Below are 14,394 nucleotides of genomic sequence, written 5' to 3'. Positions count from 1 at the left end.
TCCCAATTTACTAAGGAAACCTTGTTTTTTTTCTCCTTCCTATGTAGATTCTTATATGTCTCTCTTAGGGTCCTCTTTGTTGTCTAGGTTCACTGGGGTTGTGGACTGTAGGATGGGTTTTCCTTGCTTTATGTCTAAAAGCCACTTTGAGTGAGTACATATTTTATTTATATTTCTGGGTCTGGGTTATTTCACTCAGTATGTTTTTTTCGAGATCCACCCTCAAGACCCAACAATACCACTTTTGGATATGCCTAAAGGATGCTCAATAATACAAGGATGTGTGCTCAACTATTTTCATAGCAACATTATTTGTAATAGCCAGAACCTGGAAAAAACCCAGATGACCCTCAAATGAAGATTGGACAAAGAAAATGTGATACAATTACACAATGGAGTACTGCTCAGTGGCAAAAAAATGACATTTTTAATATACCTTTGAGAGAGAAAGAAAATGAATTTGATTGGGCAGTGAGATTGCAAGGATATGGGAGGAATTGGGGAAGAAAAATGTTTTACATGAAACATTATTTTAAATAAAAATAGATTTTCAAAAAATAAAAAGAGTTCATGCTCTAATACCTGCAACACTGGAGAAATAGAAAAGTTCATTTTTATTAGAAAAGTATCTTCTCATAACACACTAAATTCCTGTGATCATTCTTAGATAATATGATTGGTTTCTGACATATATCAATTACATACTATAAGTCATCACTTGATTTCTATAGAACATGTTTAGAATTAACCATTTTCATATCGAAGGACAGTAAGCAGAGAATGACATTTGGCTACTAGATGACAGCCAAGAAGGGTGAGCAGATGAAGTAAACCTAACATCTAACATGATATTTTGTCAGAAAAGAGCAGGATACTTGAAAATAGTATAAAAGCAGATGAACGCAAGTTCCTTGTGGCTAGAATTAATATAACAATCATTTAGGACTTTCTCAAACCTAGAAAGACCTAGTTCTTTTTTTTCCTGTTTCTCTGTTTCTTCTTTTCTGACGAACATAATTTTCGACAAGTAAACAAACAGCATTTAGTGGTGATGAATGCCAGAGTTACAACACAGACCAGGAGAAACCCAATCACATCCAGCGAGTGATACTGGAGCCAGTTGAGGTTGTGGGCTGCCACACGAAGGTGCTTGGCCCCTTTGTGGCGCATAACAAACTCAATCCAGAAGACAGCTCGGTCCAGGGGCTTCACAGGCTGTTCATGGTGAATTCTTGAAAGCCTCATGGCATTTTCTTTATAACTAAAAGATAAACGCATATAGACTGTTTTATTGATTGTTTATGAACATCTTATATATTATGCAAGACATTAGCTATATACGTTTAAGACATGCTTAATACTTTCTATAACTTTTTTGGTTTTAGGAGCTGTCAGAAATTTAAAGGAAAAGTTGTGTAAACTATCTGTTCTTAGACGATGTGGTCAAATACGACCTAGAAAAATTGTAAGTTCCAGTATCAAACCTTTATTTTCCTTTTTCTGATAGAACTATGATGTCATAGGAACTATAGTGCTGAAAAAGGTTCCAAGATAAAGAAAGGGGATATCTGCACATATGTGTGTGTGTGTGTGTGTACATGTGTACCTCTGCACATAGGGTGCCCACTAGAATCCAGGTAGTTTGTGTTATAGATACAGGAAACAAGCAGTCAGTTTAGTGTTCTGAGATCTCTCACTCCTCCATGCACATTTATATACTTGTGATCCAAAAGACAACATATCTCTCTCTCTCTCTCTCTCTCTCTCTCTCTCTCTCTCTCTCTCAGCAATGTGTGACTGAAAACAAAAATGACTACTGTCATTTGAGAATGACATGTACAAGTACAAGGACTTGAATGTTGTGTAGGAAGTAAAAATAGCTCTCTAAAATCAGATGCCTCAGTCATTTGGCAAAAAAAATATTTAAGAGTGAAGGTTTAATCATTTTTGCAACAACTCATTGCTGGGATCTATATATCTAAAAGGCAAAATATGTTGTCTCTTTTAGCTTCACAATTTTGAGTCAGAATTATTCTGCCTCGTGTTATTTCATTTCATTGGTGGCAATGAGAGAAGGTATGTGATTTGTGGGTAGTAGCTTCAGTGTTGTTGACTTCCTTGGACCTGTGGTCATCAGGCACATGGAATGCAATCAGCATGCCAGCCATAGCAAGGAACTAGTTGTGTGCATTCTTCTTTGTTCATTGTAAAAAAGAAAACAGAACAAATGAAAAAGAAAGCCTTGTATTTTTTTATTTCACTGAGCCAAAAATAGAATCAAGATATAGTTTCACAGGATCATGCAACAGAAATTTAGGCAAACTAGATTGGTGATAAAATACTAATATTTACAAATTTTCTTTTCCAATAAGGTTTTCTGCTTAGAGATTAAATTTCAAATTTTCATATATTTGTCAGAAAACCTTGTGACTAAATTTTTTTAATTCTATTTTTACAACAAGGCAGGGCAATAAAGGCCTTTGTTTATTAATTTAATTCACCTTTTAGTCACCAAATGTTTAGGCATAAAACTGTTAAATTGCCCTGATAAATTAACATAACTATCATTTATATATGTGTAATACATGGTAGAATGCATCTTCTTGCACTTTCTTTATCTCTGCATGTGTAAATGAACATGATGAGTGGTGGTACATGCCCATGTAGTAAGTAGTCAGAGAACAATCACTAGGTGTTAGTCCTCAAATTCTACCTTGTCTAAGACAGGGTCTGTTGTGCACTGCTGTGCCCAGGAGCCTAGCTGGTCTGCTTTTGGGATTCTTCTGTCTCTACACCTCATTTTTCTCTAGACACCTAGGCATTGCAGACAAAAGTTAGAACATAGGTGATCTAAACTCAGGTTCTCACATTTCATAGCCAGAGCTTACACTGAGGACCCTTCCCAGCTCCCTGTTGAAATTTTTAGTTATTTTAAAGAATCAGATAATGGAATAAAAACACTATTCCCCATGTTCCCAGGCAATCTTAGATATATCATTTGCGTTTATGTTAATATGAATTTATTTTATGTTAAATACCATTTCAGTATACATATATGTATACCAAATCATATATATATATATATATATATATATATGGTTTCTAAAAATACTTTTATGCTATGTAGATATATATATATTCTAAAAGTGCTTATGGTTATTTAAAGTACCATTTTAGTATATATATATATACACATATATATGTATATATACTATTTAAATGGGCTGCCTAAAGGTGTATACTATATATATATATATGTGTGTGTGTGTGTGTGTGTGTGTATGTGAGTTTTTTAAATCAATACATATTAGCTTTCTAAAAATATTTATGATTCTTTTTGGATCAAAAATTTTAAAACTAATAATGAAATGTAGTGAATGTTCTGTGCATTAATGTTTAAAGTAATCATAAAATGTACCCACTCTGATAGTTAATAAAAATGAATCAAATTATCACTAAGAACTTGGTACAGTCTAATGTATCACAAGGCTATGTTAACATTTACATAAAAGAGTTACTCATGCCTAAGAAACATTGACATTTCTAGCCCGAAGATTAACTCCTGAAATATATTCCTTGAGTAGCTAAAATATTGACATGCTTACTCAGAGATAACTAGTATATAATTGTAATGTTCAATAACACTATAATTTTATTTTGAAAAACATAATATTCAGCATATACTTCTGGCTTTTAAACAATTTTATCTAAGGACTTATATACTTATTTCTTAAATAAAAACTACATGTGAATTTGTTTATTAGTAAACTACTTTGGAAATGTATTGATTAGAACAAACTTCAAAGCAATTACTTTCCCCAGTTTCAGGTGCTAACTTTAGTAGATAGGAAAGGAGAAACACATTTTCCTTTTTTGGAAACTGTTTTATTTTCTCCTCTTTGAAAATGAGACAAATGTAAGATATGAAACATTGGGAATGTTCAAGAATGATGGCAAGGTTAACCAGTGGCTGACAGGATTTCCAAAGGGTGATACTTACGAAGGCTCATTAATGACAGCTCTCAAGGCGCTGAGTAAATCTGCACTTGTCATTGTGTTGAAATTTACTTTCAGGGCTGCTCCTTTGGCCTTCATGTGAGCAATGTTGTCAGGCTGATCAGCAAATATGGGGACTCCCACCATAGGGATCCCGTGATAAATAGCCTCATAGATCCCATTCGTTCCACCATGCGTGATGAAGGCTTTGGTTTTAGGATGTCCTGTTTGAGGAACAGAGTGACAAATTAGTATAGATTTCCAGCTATCATATTTGCACAAAAGGCATAGTGTGAGTCACTAAAGAAGGAAACACTGTCTACAAAGGTTGAGCACGTGAGACATTTTTTCCATAGAATTAACCCTTTCTTCACTGACTGAGAAGATACCACTGGAATGGTGAAATTGGATGGAATCCTGAAAACTGATGAGAGTCCCAAGGGAGGATGCTCTTTTGTGAACCAAGGCAAAACAAAAACAAAACAACCCTTAATTTCATAGTTAATTATTTAATCATAGTTGTCTCTAAAGAAGAATTGCAATGTGAAAATATAAATGATTCGATATTGTCAACTGATCTGATGATTTCCTGACTGCATAGTTTTTGACCCCATGGACTTACCAAGTAGATCATTCTGGGGAATCCAGTTAAAAAGCCGCGTGTTGGATCCTAAAGTGGCTGGCTTCTTGCCTGAGTATCTCCACAAAATCTGTTGAAGAAAATGTGATTTTGCAGGCTGAAAACACACAGTGAGAATGTGGTCTGGCCATGGTGTTATTTAGAACAAAGACAGCCTGTATTGATTAGATGATCCTCAAGGAGAAAGCATATTTGGGGCTGCTTATCAAAACTGAGAGATATAGTAGACCTGTTCATACCTACCTATTCACAACAGCTTCTCCTAATAGTCTAATAAGCATAATATTACCACCTTTATCTTCGGTACTGAAAAGCTGATGGAACAAGAATTTAAATTTTAATCAATCAGAATATTGGAATCAAAACCACCATGAATATGAATGCCATAAACATTTATTTCACAAGATCTATTGATCCTAATTATCATGTTTAAAATGCGATTCTTGTTCCAAAAATATAACTTGATTTAGTGTTTGTGGTAAATTTCTTTATTATTTATTTGACTTTTTTCTTCCCCTTCACATCACCTCCTTATTTGACTTTGCCTCCCATCTTCTCTTTGTTTCTGTCCTTTCTTCATTCCTCTCTAGTCTTGTCCTCTCTCTCTCTCTCTCTCTCTCTCTCTCTCTCTGTGTGTGTGTGTGTGTGTGTGTGTGTGTGTGTGCACGTGCATGCGTGTTTCTCTGTGTTTCTAGACTAGATTAAGTTATTTGGTTAAAATGTAACATTTTGTTACATAATATTTTCTGTAGAGAGAAAGAAAATTTCATATAACTAAAATGTAGAAAATTAAAGGATACTGTAGACCTTAACACACAAGTTTTCCGAAGCATAGTTAGAATGCATGTTTCATACATCTTTGTATACTTTCTCTTGCACATAAATATAAAGCTACATAGGAAATATAAATATAGAATTCTATTGTTTAAATTCATTAAGTATAAATTAGAATATTAATATTCTTTGACTAGTGCAAGTCTATAATTGAAAGCATAGACTCCTCAACTTTGCAAGAATTCATGACTTGAGGTTTCTTGTAGACATGACTTGTAGATGAAGTACATTTTGGTAAATTCCTTGTAAAAAACTATAATCCTTTTTAAGCCTGGTTTCTCTCTCTGCTCTGTCTGTAGCATTTCACATCTTGTGAGTCACTTTGCTAAGTCGTGAATTGGACTTTTTACTAGGACTCAGTGCAGGTCATGGAATTTCACGTGGTCTGGGATCTTACTCTTTGAGGGTTTATGCCTAGTCGTATTATAACTTATTGTGCTATGTGCAGCTGTTATTCCTGGGAAGCCTCCGCTTATTTTGAAGGGAAATGGAGGAAGAATGGATCTGGGGAGGAGGGAAGGTAGGAGTGGAAACAGTGGAGGCGGGGGAACTGTGGTGGGACCATAATGCATGAGAGAGCAGTAAAGGAAAAAAGATCAAAGACTACAAAAACATGTTTTCCCATAGTCATGCTAAGAGTCAGTAGGCAAATGCTCAAACGTAACTACATTTGCTGTTACTTACTTGTTCGATCAATGTTTACTGCATAGTGGTCTCAGCTGTGGTCCCTACTTATTAAATTGAAGTTTCTATCTTCAAAGAACCCTGTCTTCTATGCTCTCTAGGCAGCCCTAAGCTTCATGGTTTCCCAGGATCAAGAGGATGTACCAACCTTCTGAGGAATCTGGGCAAGAGCTGAGGCTATGATATTGGCTTTGTCTTCTGTCAGGTTTTTGACCATTGACCCCAGAGAAAACACCACAACACCGTGTTCCCCTGAGCTCTGGACAAATTCTTCCATTTCCTGTAAAAATAACATTCTGTCAATTAAAAACACACACCATCCTGCCCCACCCAACAGGTGCACATGCCTTAAGGCAGAGGAAGGCAAATCTCTGTGTGTTCAATCAAGAAAAACCTGGTTTACATAGTGAGTTTCAGGCCAGCCTGGAAACCACAGTAAGACATGTCTCAAAAGCAAACGTGACCATAATGGAAAAATGATAGAAATTAGTAAAACTGAGAAGATTTAAATTCTTAGATTAATTCTATCTAATTATAGCTTAGATATTATTTATCTAATAATATCTAATCAATTATCCATTAATTACACCTTGTAGAACTACCTACTTATTTAAAGAGGAGACAGCTCTTTGAAACATACGTAAAATATATTCAGTAAAACCATGGTACTTAATCAATATAGAAAGAAACAACAGCTCCTGGCAACTTTTCTCCAAGTAAATGGAATTGTTACTTTCAAAATTTAACACTCCTCATGCAACAGAATTGTTTAGAAAATGGGGAATTATACCATGGAAGTAAGGCTATGATTTTAATATCATTAAGTCTGCTACATAAACAATATTCTAGATTGATCCACCTTCTCTCTTGATTGTTACACAAACAATTAAGGCTACTTTCATTTATATATTGTCTTCCCTACTTCACAAAACCAAGACGAAATCTGTTAGTAGTGGGATTTTAGAATTACATACTTAAGAAGAACATAGTGGTTAATTTACTGCCATAATCACAATGGCATTTGTGGACAATGCTTATTGTCTTCCTGATGGATTATCTCCCACCTTACTATAAAAATAATTACAGTAATTGGAGCCTTATAGGCAAAGTAAAAAATAATTTAAAAATAAACTTCTCTGAACATTCACATTTTAAAATATTTGCACTGTAAGACTGGAACTGAGTTCTTCACAGAATAACATGTGAATGTCACAGTCTAGAAATATGTCCTGTGTTCTTTGTGGCCAAAAATCTACAATTAATGGATGAAAGAAGACTGCTATTTCAGCTCATATTAAGATTTTTAAGAACTTCATATAACTTTGTTTTTGTTTTAGAGACAGTCTTGTTACGTAAACTCAGTCTGACCTCAGACTCAAGATTTCCTGCCTGAAACTCTCAAGTGCTGAGATTGACAGGTACACTATTTGATTGTTTTAACTTATTTTCAAATGTATATTTATATTATAACTCATAAATACAGAAACACATAGAAATACCCCATTGACAGACAAACAGACCCACATATACTCATACATGGGCACTTACGTAGAAACACACATTGACAGACAGACACATACTCACACAGACATACAAACACACACACACACACACACACACACACAAGAGCTTTTACTTGAGTGAACCTCATTTTTTCCTTATTCTACATTTCGAAAAATATGAAAGCTGCTATTGACATTTATTTGGTCAGCATCTATTTTGTTAGATAGCTTTCATTTGGAATGAAGGTTCCCTTTACTCCTAAGAAATATGTCTAAACAGTTTTGTAGAGTTTTACATATATAGGGACTTTTGGAAATTAAATCTAATAGTGTGTCATGGAGTTTACCATGCAAGTCATCTCTGTATCATTTAGGTATTGATTCATTAAATTTTACACAGCAATATTTAGTTGAGCTTGGTGGCAACTATAATATAAGAAAACATATTCATAAAACTAATATAAAAGTTACATTTAAATACACCCTCCACAGCCTATACAGGAATACAGAACTTCCCAGAAAAAAAAGCACTTAATCTGCAATCTTCTGAAAACTGTGTGCCTGAGGACTTACCAATCAAATACATTTATATTTATCTCTTCATTCTCTGCAATTTTCCTACTTTGTTTACCTGTCATCCCCTTTTATTCTCAGGGGTTTTTGTTTCAACATTCCTGGCATTCACTTTTCAAAGATATAATATGTAATTTTCTTTTTTACTTCAAAAACTCCTTACTTCATACTCATAGAGGCCCTATATATCTCTTGAGTCTATCCATTTTATTATTTTTACTTGATGCTGATGACTCTCAAACAAATGAACCATTTCTTAGAATTCTCAAAAGTTCTCTTCAGTGAAATAATAAATCTTTGGTTCTTTATCATATATAATTGAAATTCAAACTCATCACTGTCAACTCTGTTTTTTTGTGTGTTTTTTTCTGCCGATTATCACTTCAGCAGTAAAGGTCAGCATATCAATTATTGCCAAAGATTAATTATTTAATTATCACGTCTCACATGCCTTGATTCTGAAGACCTTCAATACATGTTTTCTCTGACTTATTAAATTCTAAAATATTTGACCAGATCTCTCAAGAAGACATCTTTCTCTGTCAAACAGTTGGACAAAGATTCCAGTTCACAGCTCTGCCAAGCATATGAGGAATTCGCCTTGGTGATCTTCATGATTCTTTTCCACTATTTACTGCGATATCCACAATGCAGACACATGGATACTTTTAATACATCATTCCACTTTAGTTCTTAATCCTAAATTCTATAGTAAAGTTGGAAAGATCCAACAAGTTTCGTCAAAGATTACCTATGATGAGGAACATAAATTCCCCTGGTATAGTGAAGCTACTAATACTAGTATCTCTATTACTAAAGTTATCAACCTTGAAGGATAATCAGCTACTATACCACAGAATTCCTAGTATCTTCTCCGTCACAGACCTACCTTAGGTAAAGGCTTGGCAGGTTTGCAGTGCAGTCCTCCCACAAACTCAAAATTTGGTAAATATGGACGAGGAAATTCAAAGTCCCAATATGTCCGAATTAGCCAAATCTCAGCTTTCCCAATGGTCTCACAGAATGTGGTGGGTCTTCCTTTAAAACATGCACAAAATTGAGTGAACAACATTAGCGTCATATTTACTGAGGAAAAAGGGCATTATAGGGAGCCTGGAGGCTCAGTTGGCAACAGCTCTTGCTACTCTTGTAGCGAACCTGGGGTATGCACTCACCTGGCAGATCATAAGCATCTGCAACTATAGCTGGAGGTTATAATCTGATGCAACTACAGGCATCAGACACACATGTGGCACGCAGACATACATGCAAGCAAACACTAAAACACATAAAAATATAGTTTACAAATGTCCCACATTTCTACATAAGTTATTAAAGTGAAAATTTCAGTACTCTAATATGCTTATTATGAATATACGTTTAAAGGATGGCTACAGCTGTGGAATGGAACTGACCTGAACCTGTCCAACAAGTTGCCTGTAATACAGAGGCAGACTTGAAGAAGCAGAACTGCACAGGCCACCTGATTTCCAGAAGTTCATGAATGGTTCTGAGATGACAAACACTGAGTCTTCTCACTGTTGAATTTTGATTCTGCTTAGATTTTCTTTGTCTTTGTCTTGATTCTTTCCTCTTGGAGTTAGAAAGTATGTAATTTATTTTTGATTTTACATGGGTCCACAGTAAGAGACTTTGGACATTTAAAGAAAGTGTATGTTTTTAAAAGGACTTCAGATTTTCAAGTGTTAAAACTTTTAAATATTGTGAAACTTTTAAAACTATATTATGCTTCATATGTGTTATTAATATTAACATCACATATTGGAGATGTCTGTGAAAGGAAAGATATAGATGAATAGTGATATGTTTTCTGTCATCCTGACAAGGGGTCAGCTGTGGTCTGCCTGTTGTCAACTTGACACACATCCACAATCAGCTGAGAAGAGGAAATCTCTGTTGGTCAATTGGCCTGTAGGAAAACTTTAGTACAGTAATGATTATTGTTCGAGGGTCCAGCTCATTGTGAAGGTAATGACACTACTATAAAGGAAATTTGGATGGTATAAGAAAGTGGGCTGAGCGAAGCCATTAGTAGTAAGACATAAGCAATATTCCACCATGGTTTCTACCTTCAGTCAAAGGCAAGTTCAAGGTATGAAGCTGAGTAGAAGGCATAAACGTGAGTGTATATAACTACACCCATCTTCCTATTTGACAAAAATGTCAAAAGACACAACATCTTCAACAAATGATGTTGAGGAAAATGGATGCTACATGGAGAAGAATGATATTAACCAGTATTTATCACTTTGTATAAGAGCAGCTCCAAATGCAGCAAAGATCTCAAAATATGAAAACAAGAAAACCTGAAACTGTTTGGAAAAAACCCTAGAAGTATCCTCTAAAAATTAGTGCAGAAAATTAAGCACTGCAATTCACAAATGGGACCTCATAAACTGAATAGAATGGGAAAAATTTGAGTGACAAGAAAGAAAAAAAAACCTTATTTTTTTTAACCCTCTCAAGAACATATTTTTAAGTCTGACTTCACTAACCAGGCTTCTGTATTACACTCCCTGAATTGTAGAGCAGCCTAGGAAACCTTTTCATGAGGATGATCAACTATGATAAAACTCTCCACACCTGATTCAGAATATTTCACAGCTATACATCAGATGCAGTGCTAATATCTAGAATATACAAAGAACTCAAATGTAAAGTATCAAGGAAAACAAGCAAAGCAATTACAACTTAGTGCTGGGTCTGGAAAGAGATTTTTTGAGAAAAACACAAAACTAAGTAAGGAATAACTCTAAAAGTGCTTAACATCCTTAACCATTAGAAAAATGACAATGAAAACTATTTAGCTATTTCATCTTACCCCAATTACAATGACTAAGATCAAGAAAACAACTGACAGCAAATCGTGGTAGCAATAGAGAAACACTATTTCAGAAGCTTACTCAAAAATGCACAGAAGTGTATTTCCTCACACACATATGTAATTATGCCACAAAGCACACAGAGTGATAATAACTTGAAGCCCCACAAGAATAATAAACTAGCTAACAAATATCCCAATTCCTGAAATGGGAAAACTTTCTTCAAATTGTTGTTCTATAGGAGTTCAGGAGATACCTAACACAATATAATGTTTTGCTATTAGTGACTTATAAAATCTCAAAGATCCTGTGGATGAAGAGATTGTACAAGTTTGAAATAGAATGTAGAGGAATCCAGATAGAACTGTCCTGGAATCCTCCTCTCTGAGGGCTTTCTTTCACAGTATTGAAGGTACTATGTAAGCTGCTAAAGGAGAAAAACCAATTAATTGTCCTACCTGCTGTAAAGATTAAATAAAATGAATGTCCTCTCATAATTTTTAATTACCGGGAGAATAGTGGCAAACTTTACAGTCTTACACTAAGATGCCTGCCCCTCCAATGAGCCGCTGCTGAGTAGAAGATAGGCTTCACTCACAGTTCCTGTGGCAAAGGTGGACAGTAATGTATCTTGGTCTCCTGTATTCCAATTATCTCTCAGCCAAAATTGAGGTCAAGCCATTAGTCATATTTTACTTATGACATGGATTGAGACCTGGGACTTTAATTGAACATGGCTGCCATCTCTCTAAAAAGAGAACTATAGACATATTTTCAGAGAGGTGGTTAAGTAATAAAAGGGAAAGAAGCTGTCTGCAAGACGAGGGAACAGGTCTAAGCCAAACCAGCCCTGGACCTGCTGAGATAGACACAAGATAAAGGTTCTTGCTTTGTCACCAGTGTTTACTCACCTGACTCGGAGCTGTCCTCTGACCCCCACATGAGCAGTGGGGAGCGTCTGCCTCATACAAACATTGAAAAGTAATGTTTGGAATTAAAGTAAAGTAAATGTTGGAATTAAATTCAAGGCGAGGCAGTGCTTGATGCTGAACTTTGATCGTACAGAGTTTTGAGAAATATAACCCTTTTTAAAAGGGTGAAAATTTGTCACAGTCACTGGGACAGCTTCCTAAGGCGTTTTCATGGTAAAAGCAATGCTGGAATGTACCTCAGGCAGTCAATACAGAAACCTGGAAACACTATCAATCTCTAAAAGACTTGATTTCTTCAGAGGCTAAAGCACAGTCAAAGTTTTCACCTCCAAGGGCTTATACTTTATTTTTTATTTCATTCTGTTTTCTAATGAATGACTAATTTTGTCTTGCAACATGATGTTCACTCTGAGACGGAGTCTATCTTTCCATTTAGTTTTTTTTTTCTTAACTAGAATCTAAATGATATACTAAATACCAAACAGAAAGACATGCTCGTATACAAAATAAGTTAATATTTTAAATTTGATTGTGCTAGATGGCCAAGGATGCTTTGGTCACTGCCTTCATGATTTCCTTTATTTTCAGTGTTATTAAGATATTAGGTACCTCAACTGATGGAGTGATATAGACTTTTAGATAAATAATTTGCAATTGAAAATATATGTGGAATGAAATTTAGAGGTATGTAATAGACATTGAATTATTCTCCTCCTGACATTATTGTTTATATTTCATCTTATGACTGGCATAAATAGTTCTTACTTCAGTAACAATATATTGTTTACAATAAGAGCTATACCATCCTTGAAAAGATACAGAAAATGATTGGGAATTAATTGTCTTTTCCTATCTGGCAAATAAAATCATGTTCTATTCTATTGATATTTATATGTACATCATTTTTAATATTGATAATGATCTGTTACATTTCAAAGTACTATCATAGGGGTTTAACAATTAAAAACAAAGGGTAATAGTAGTAAAATGATTTCATTCTATTTCCTCAATTAGTTAAAAATAAACAATTTAGTCTTTCAAATGACGGGCGTGGTCAATTGGAAGTTAGAAATTAACCAGACTAGCTTAATATAAAAGATTCAGCTTTAATAAACAGAAGAAAGGGAACTTACAAAACCAGGGTTCCAGCAATCCAGAAGCACAAGGAACAAAAAGGGCAGAAGCAAGCACACCTGGATTTTTATCTATTTTCTTTGGCCTGAGGGGGACACACCCTAAACAGAATGTGATTCGCTGAGCTTCCCCATCATTCACTTGTAAAGTTCTACATGGACACAAAGTTTATAAAATGCATTCCTTTCATTGTATTTAAAATTTTCCTAAACTTTAAAATACTAACAACTAGTTTACCATGAAATGCAGTCTCTTACCTAGTGTTTCACTGTAAAACTGATCCCAGAATGCAAAGTCATATTGCTGGAGCCCAAATTCAAAAAACAGTGACAGCATCATATTTTTCACCCTTTCTGGGAAGGTCATTTGGTCTGATAGTTCACTCATGACAACGGGTACATAGGAGAGTGGAACCGGAAGCTGGCCACAGTATTTCTCTATGGTGGATCCCATGCTGAACCTCAGGGTGTTCACAAAAGGGACCTGAAGCACCTCAGCCACCAGCTCTCCACAGGGAACGACGGGGTCTATGACCATCACGTCGTATTTTGCATCCCGGAGCTTGTTCATGAATGTCTGGTTGTACAATGCACTCCTACAGATTTCTTCAAAATTTGCAGTCAATTGAATAAATAAATCTTGAAGCATTTTTGCTGCTTGCCAAACTGACAAACGTGGAATAACATCCACAGTTACGTGCAGAAAATGGTTTAGAACTTTCTCAGGAATCTCATTTCCATACAACACAGGAACATTCTCAAAGTTCAGCGCAGAGTTTTCAATCTGATCCACAATGATACTGGGGAATTTCAGCACTGTCACCTCATGCCCCCTTTGCACAAGCTCCTCAAGAATAGTCTTTAGGTTCAGCCAGTGACTCATATCACAGGGCCACACGAGGACCTTGCCGCAGAAGCCGCAGCCTACACAGCACAGCTGAAGCAGAAAAACTGCCACAGTCCACTTCTCAGATGCCATTGTGCACTTTCCCAGGCTGCTCAGTGGAGATTGAGCATTTACTCAGTTGAGTAACAATTTAGATATAAAATAAATTAAATATTAACTTCCAAAGTTACAAAACACACAGGTCAAGAGATAACGGTGTGATATAGTGCCCATAGAACATTTTCCAGAGATTAGAGTGATACTCATGAAGAACTGGACCCAGTTGTTAATAATTCTATTTTGAGCTTCTAAAAAATGGGACAAAATGTAATATTTTAAAATTAATGATGTAATGGTCGCAGGTATAGCAC

General features: G+C 35.3%; 1 protein-coding gene across 1 annotated transcript; it reads right to left on the bottom strand.

Moving 5' to 3' along the window:
• Positions 1-404: 404 nt before the first annotated feature.
• Positions 405-14,151, bottom strand: LOC125406233 (UDP-glucuronosyltransferase 2A3). Its single transcript, XM_085691678.2, has 6 exons — positions 13,396-14,151; positions 9,119-9,267; positions 6,303-6,434; positions 4,619-4,706; positions 4,001-4,220; positions 405-1,261 (listed from the first exon to the last, which is right to left on the bottom strand). The coding sequence occupies exons 1-6, from the start codon at positions 14,114-14,116 to the stop codon at positions 967-969; spliced, it is 1,605 nt and encodes a 534-aa protein (XP_085547804.2). The 5' UTR covers positions 14,117-14,151; the 3' UTR covers positions 405-966.
• Positions 14,152-14,394: the final 243 nt, after the last annotated feature.

Source organism: Myodes glareolus, chromosome 8 (genome assembly GCF_982192425.1).
Source record: "Myodes glareolus chromosome 8, mMyoGla1.1, whole genome shotgun sequence".
Classification (NCBI taxonomy): Eukaryota; Metazoa; Chordata; class Mammalia; order Rodentia; family Cricetidae; genus Myodes; species Myodes glareolus.
Note: the sequence above shows the minus strand (reverse complement) of the source record. Positions and strands in the feature narration are given on the sequence as shown.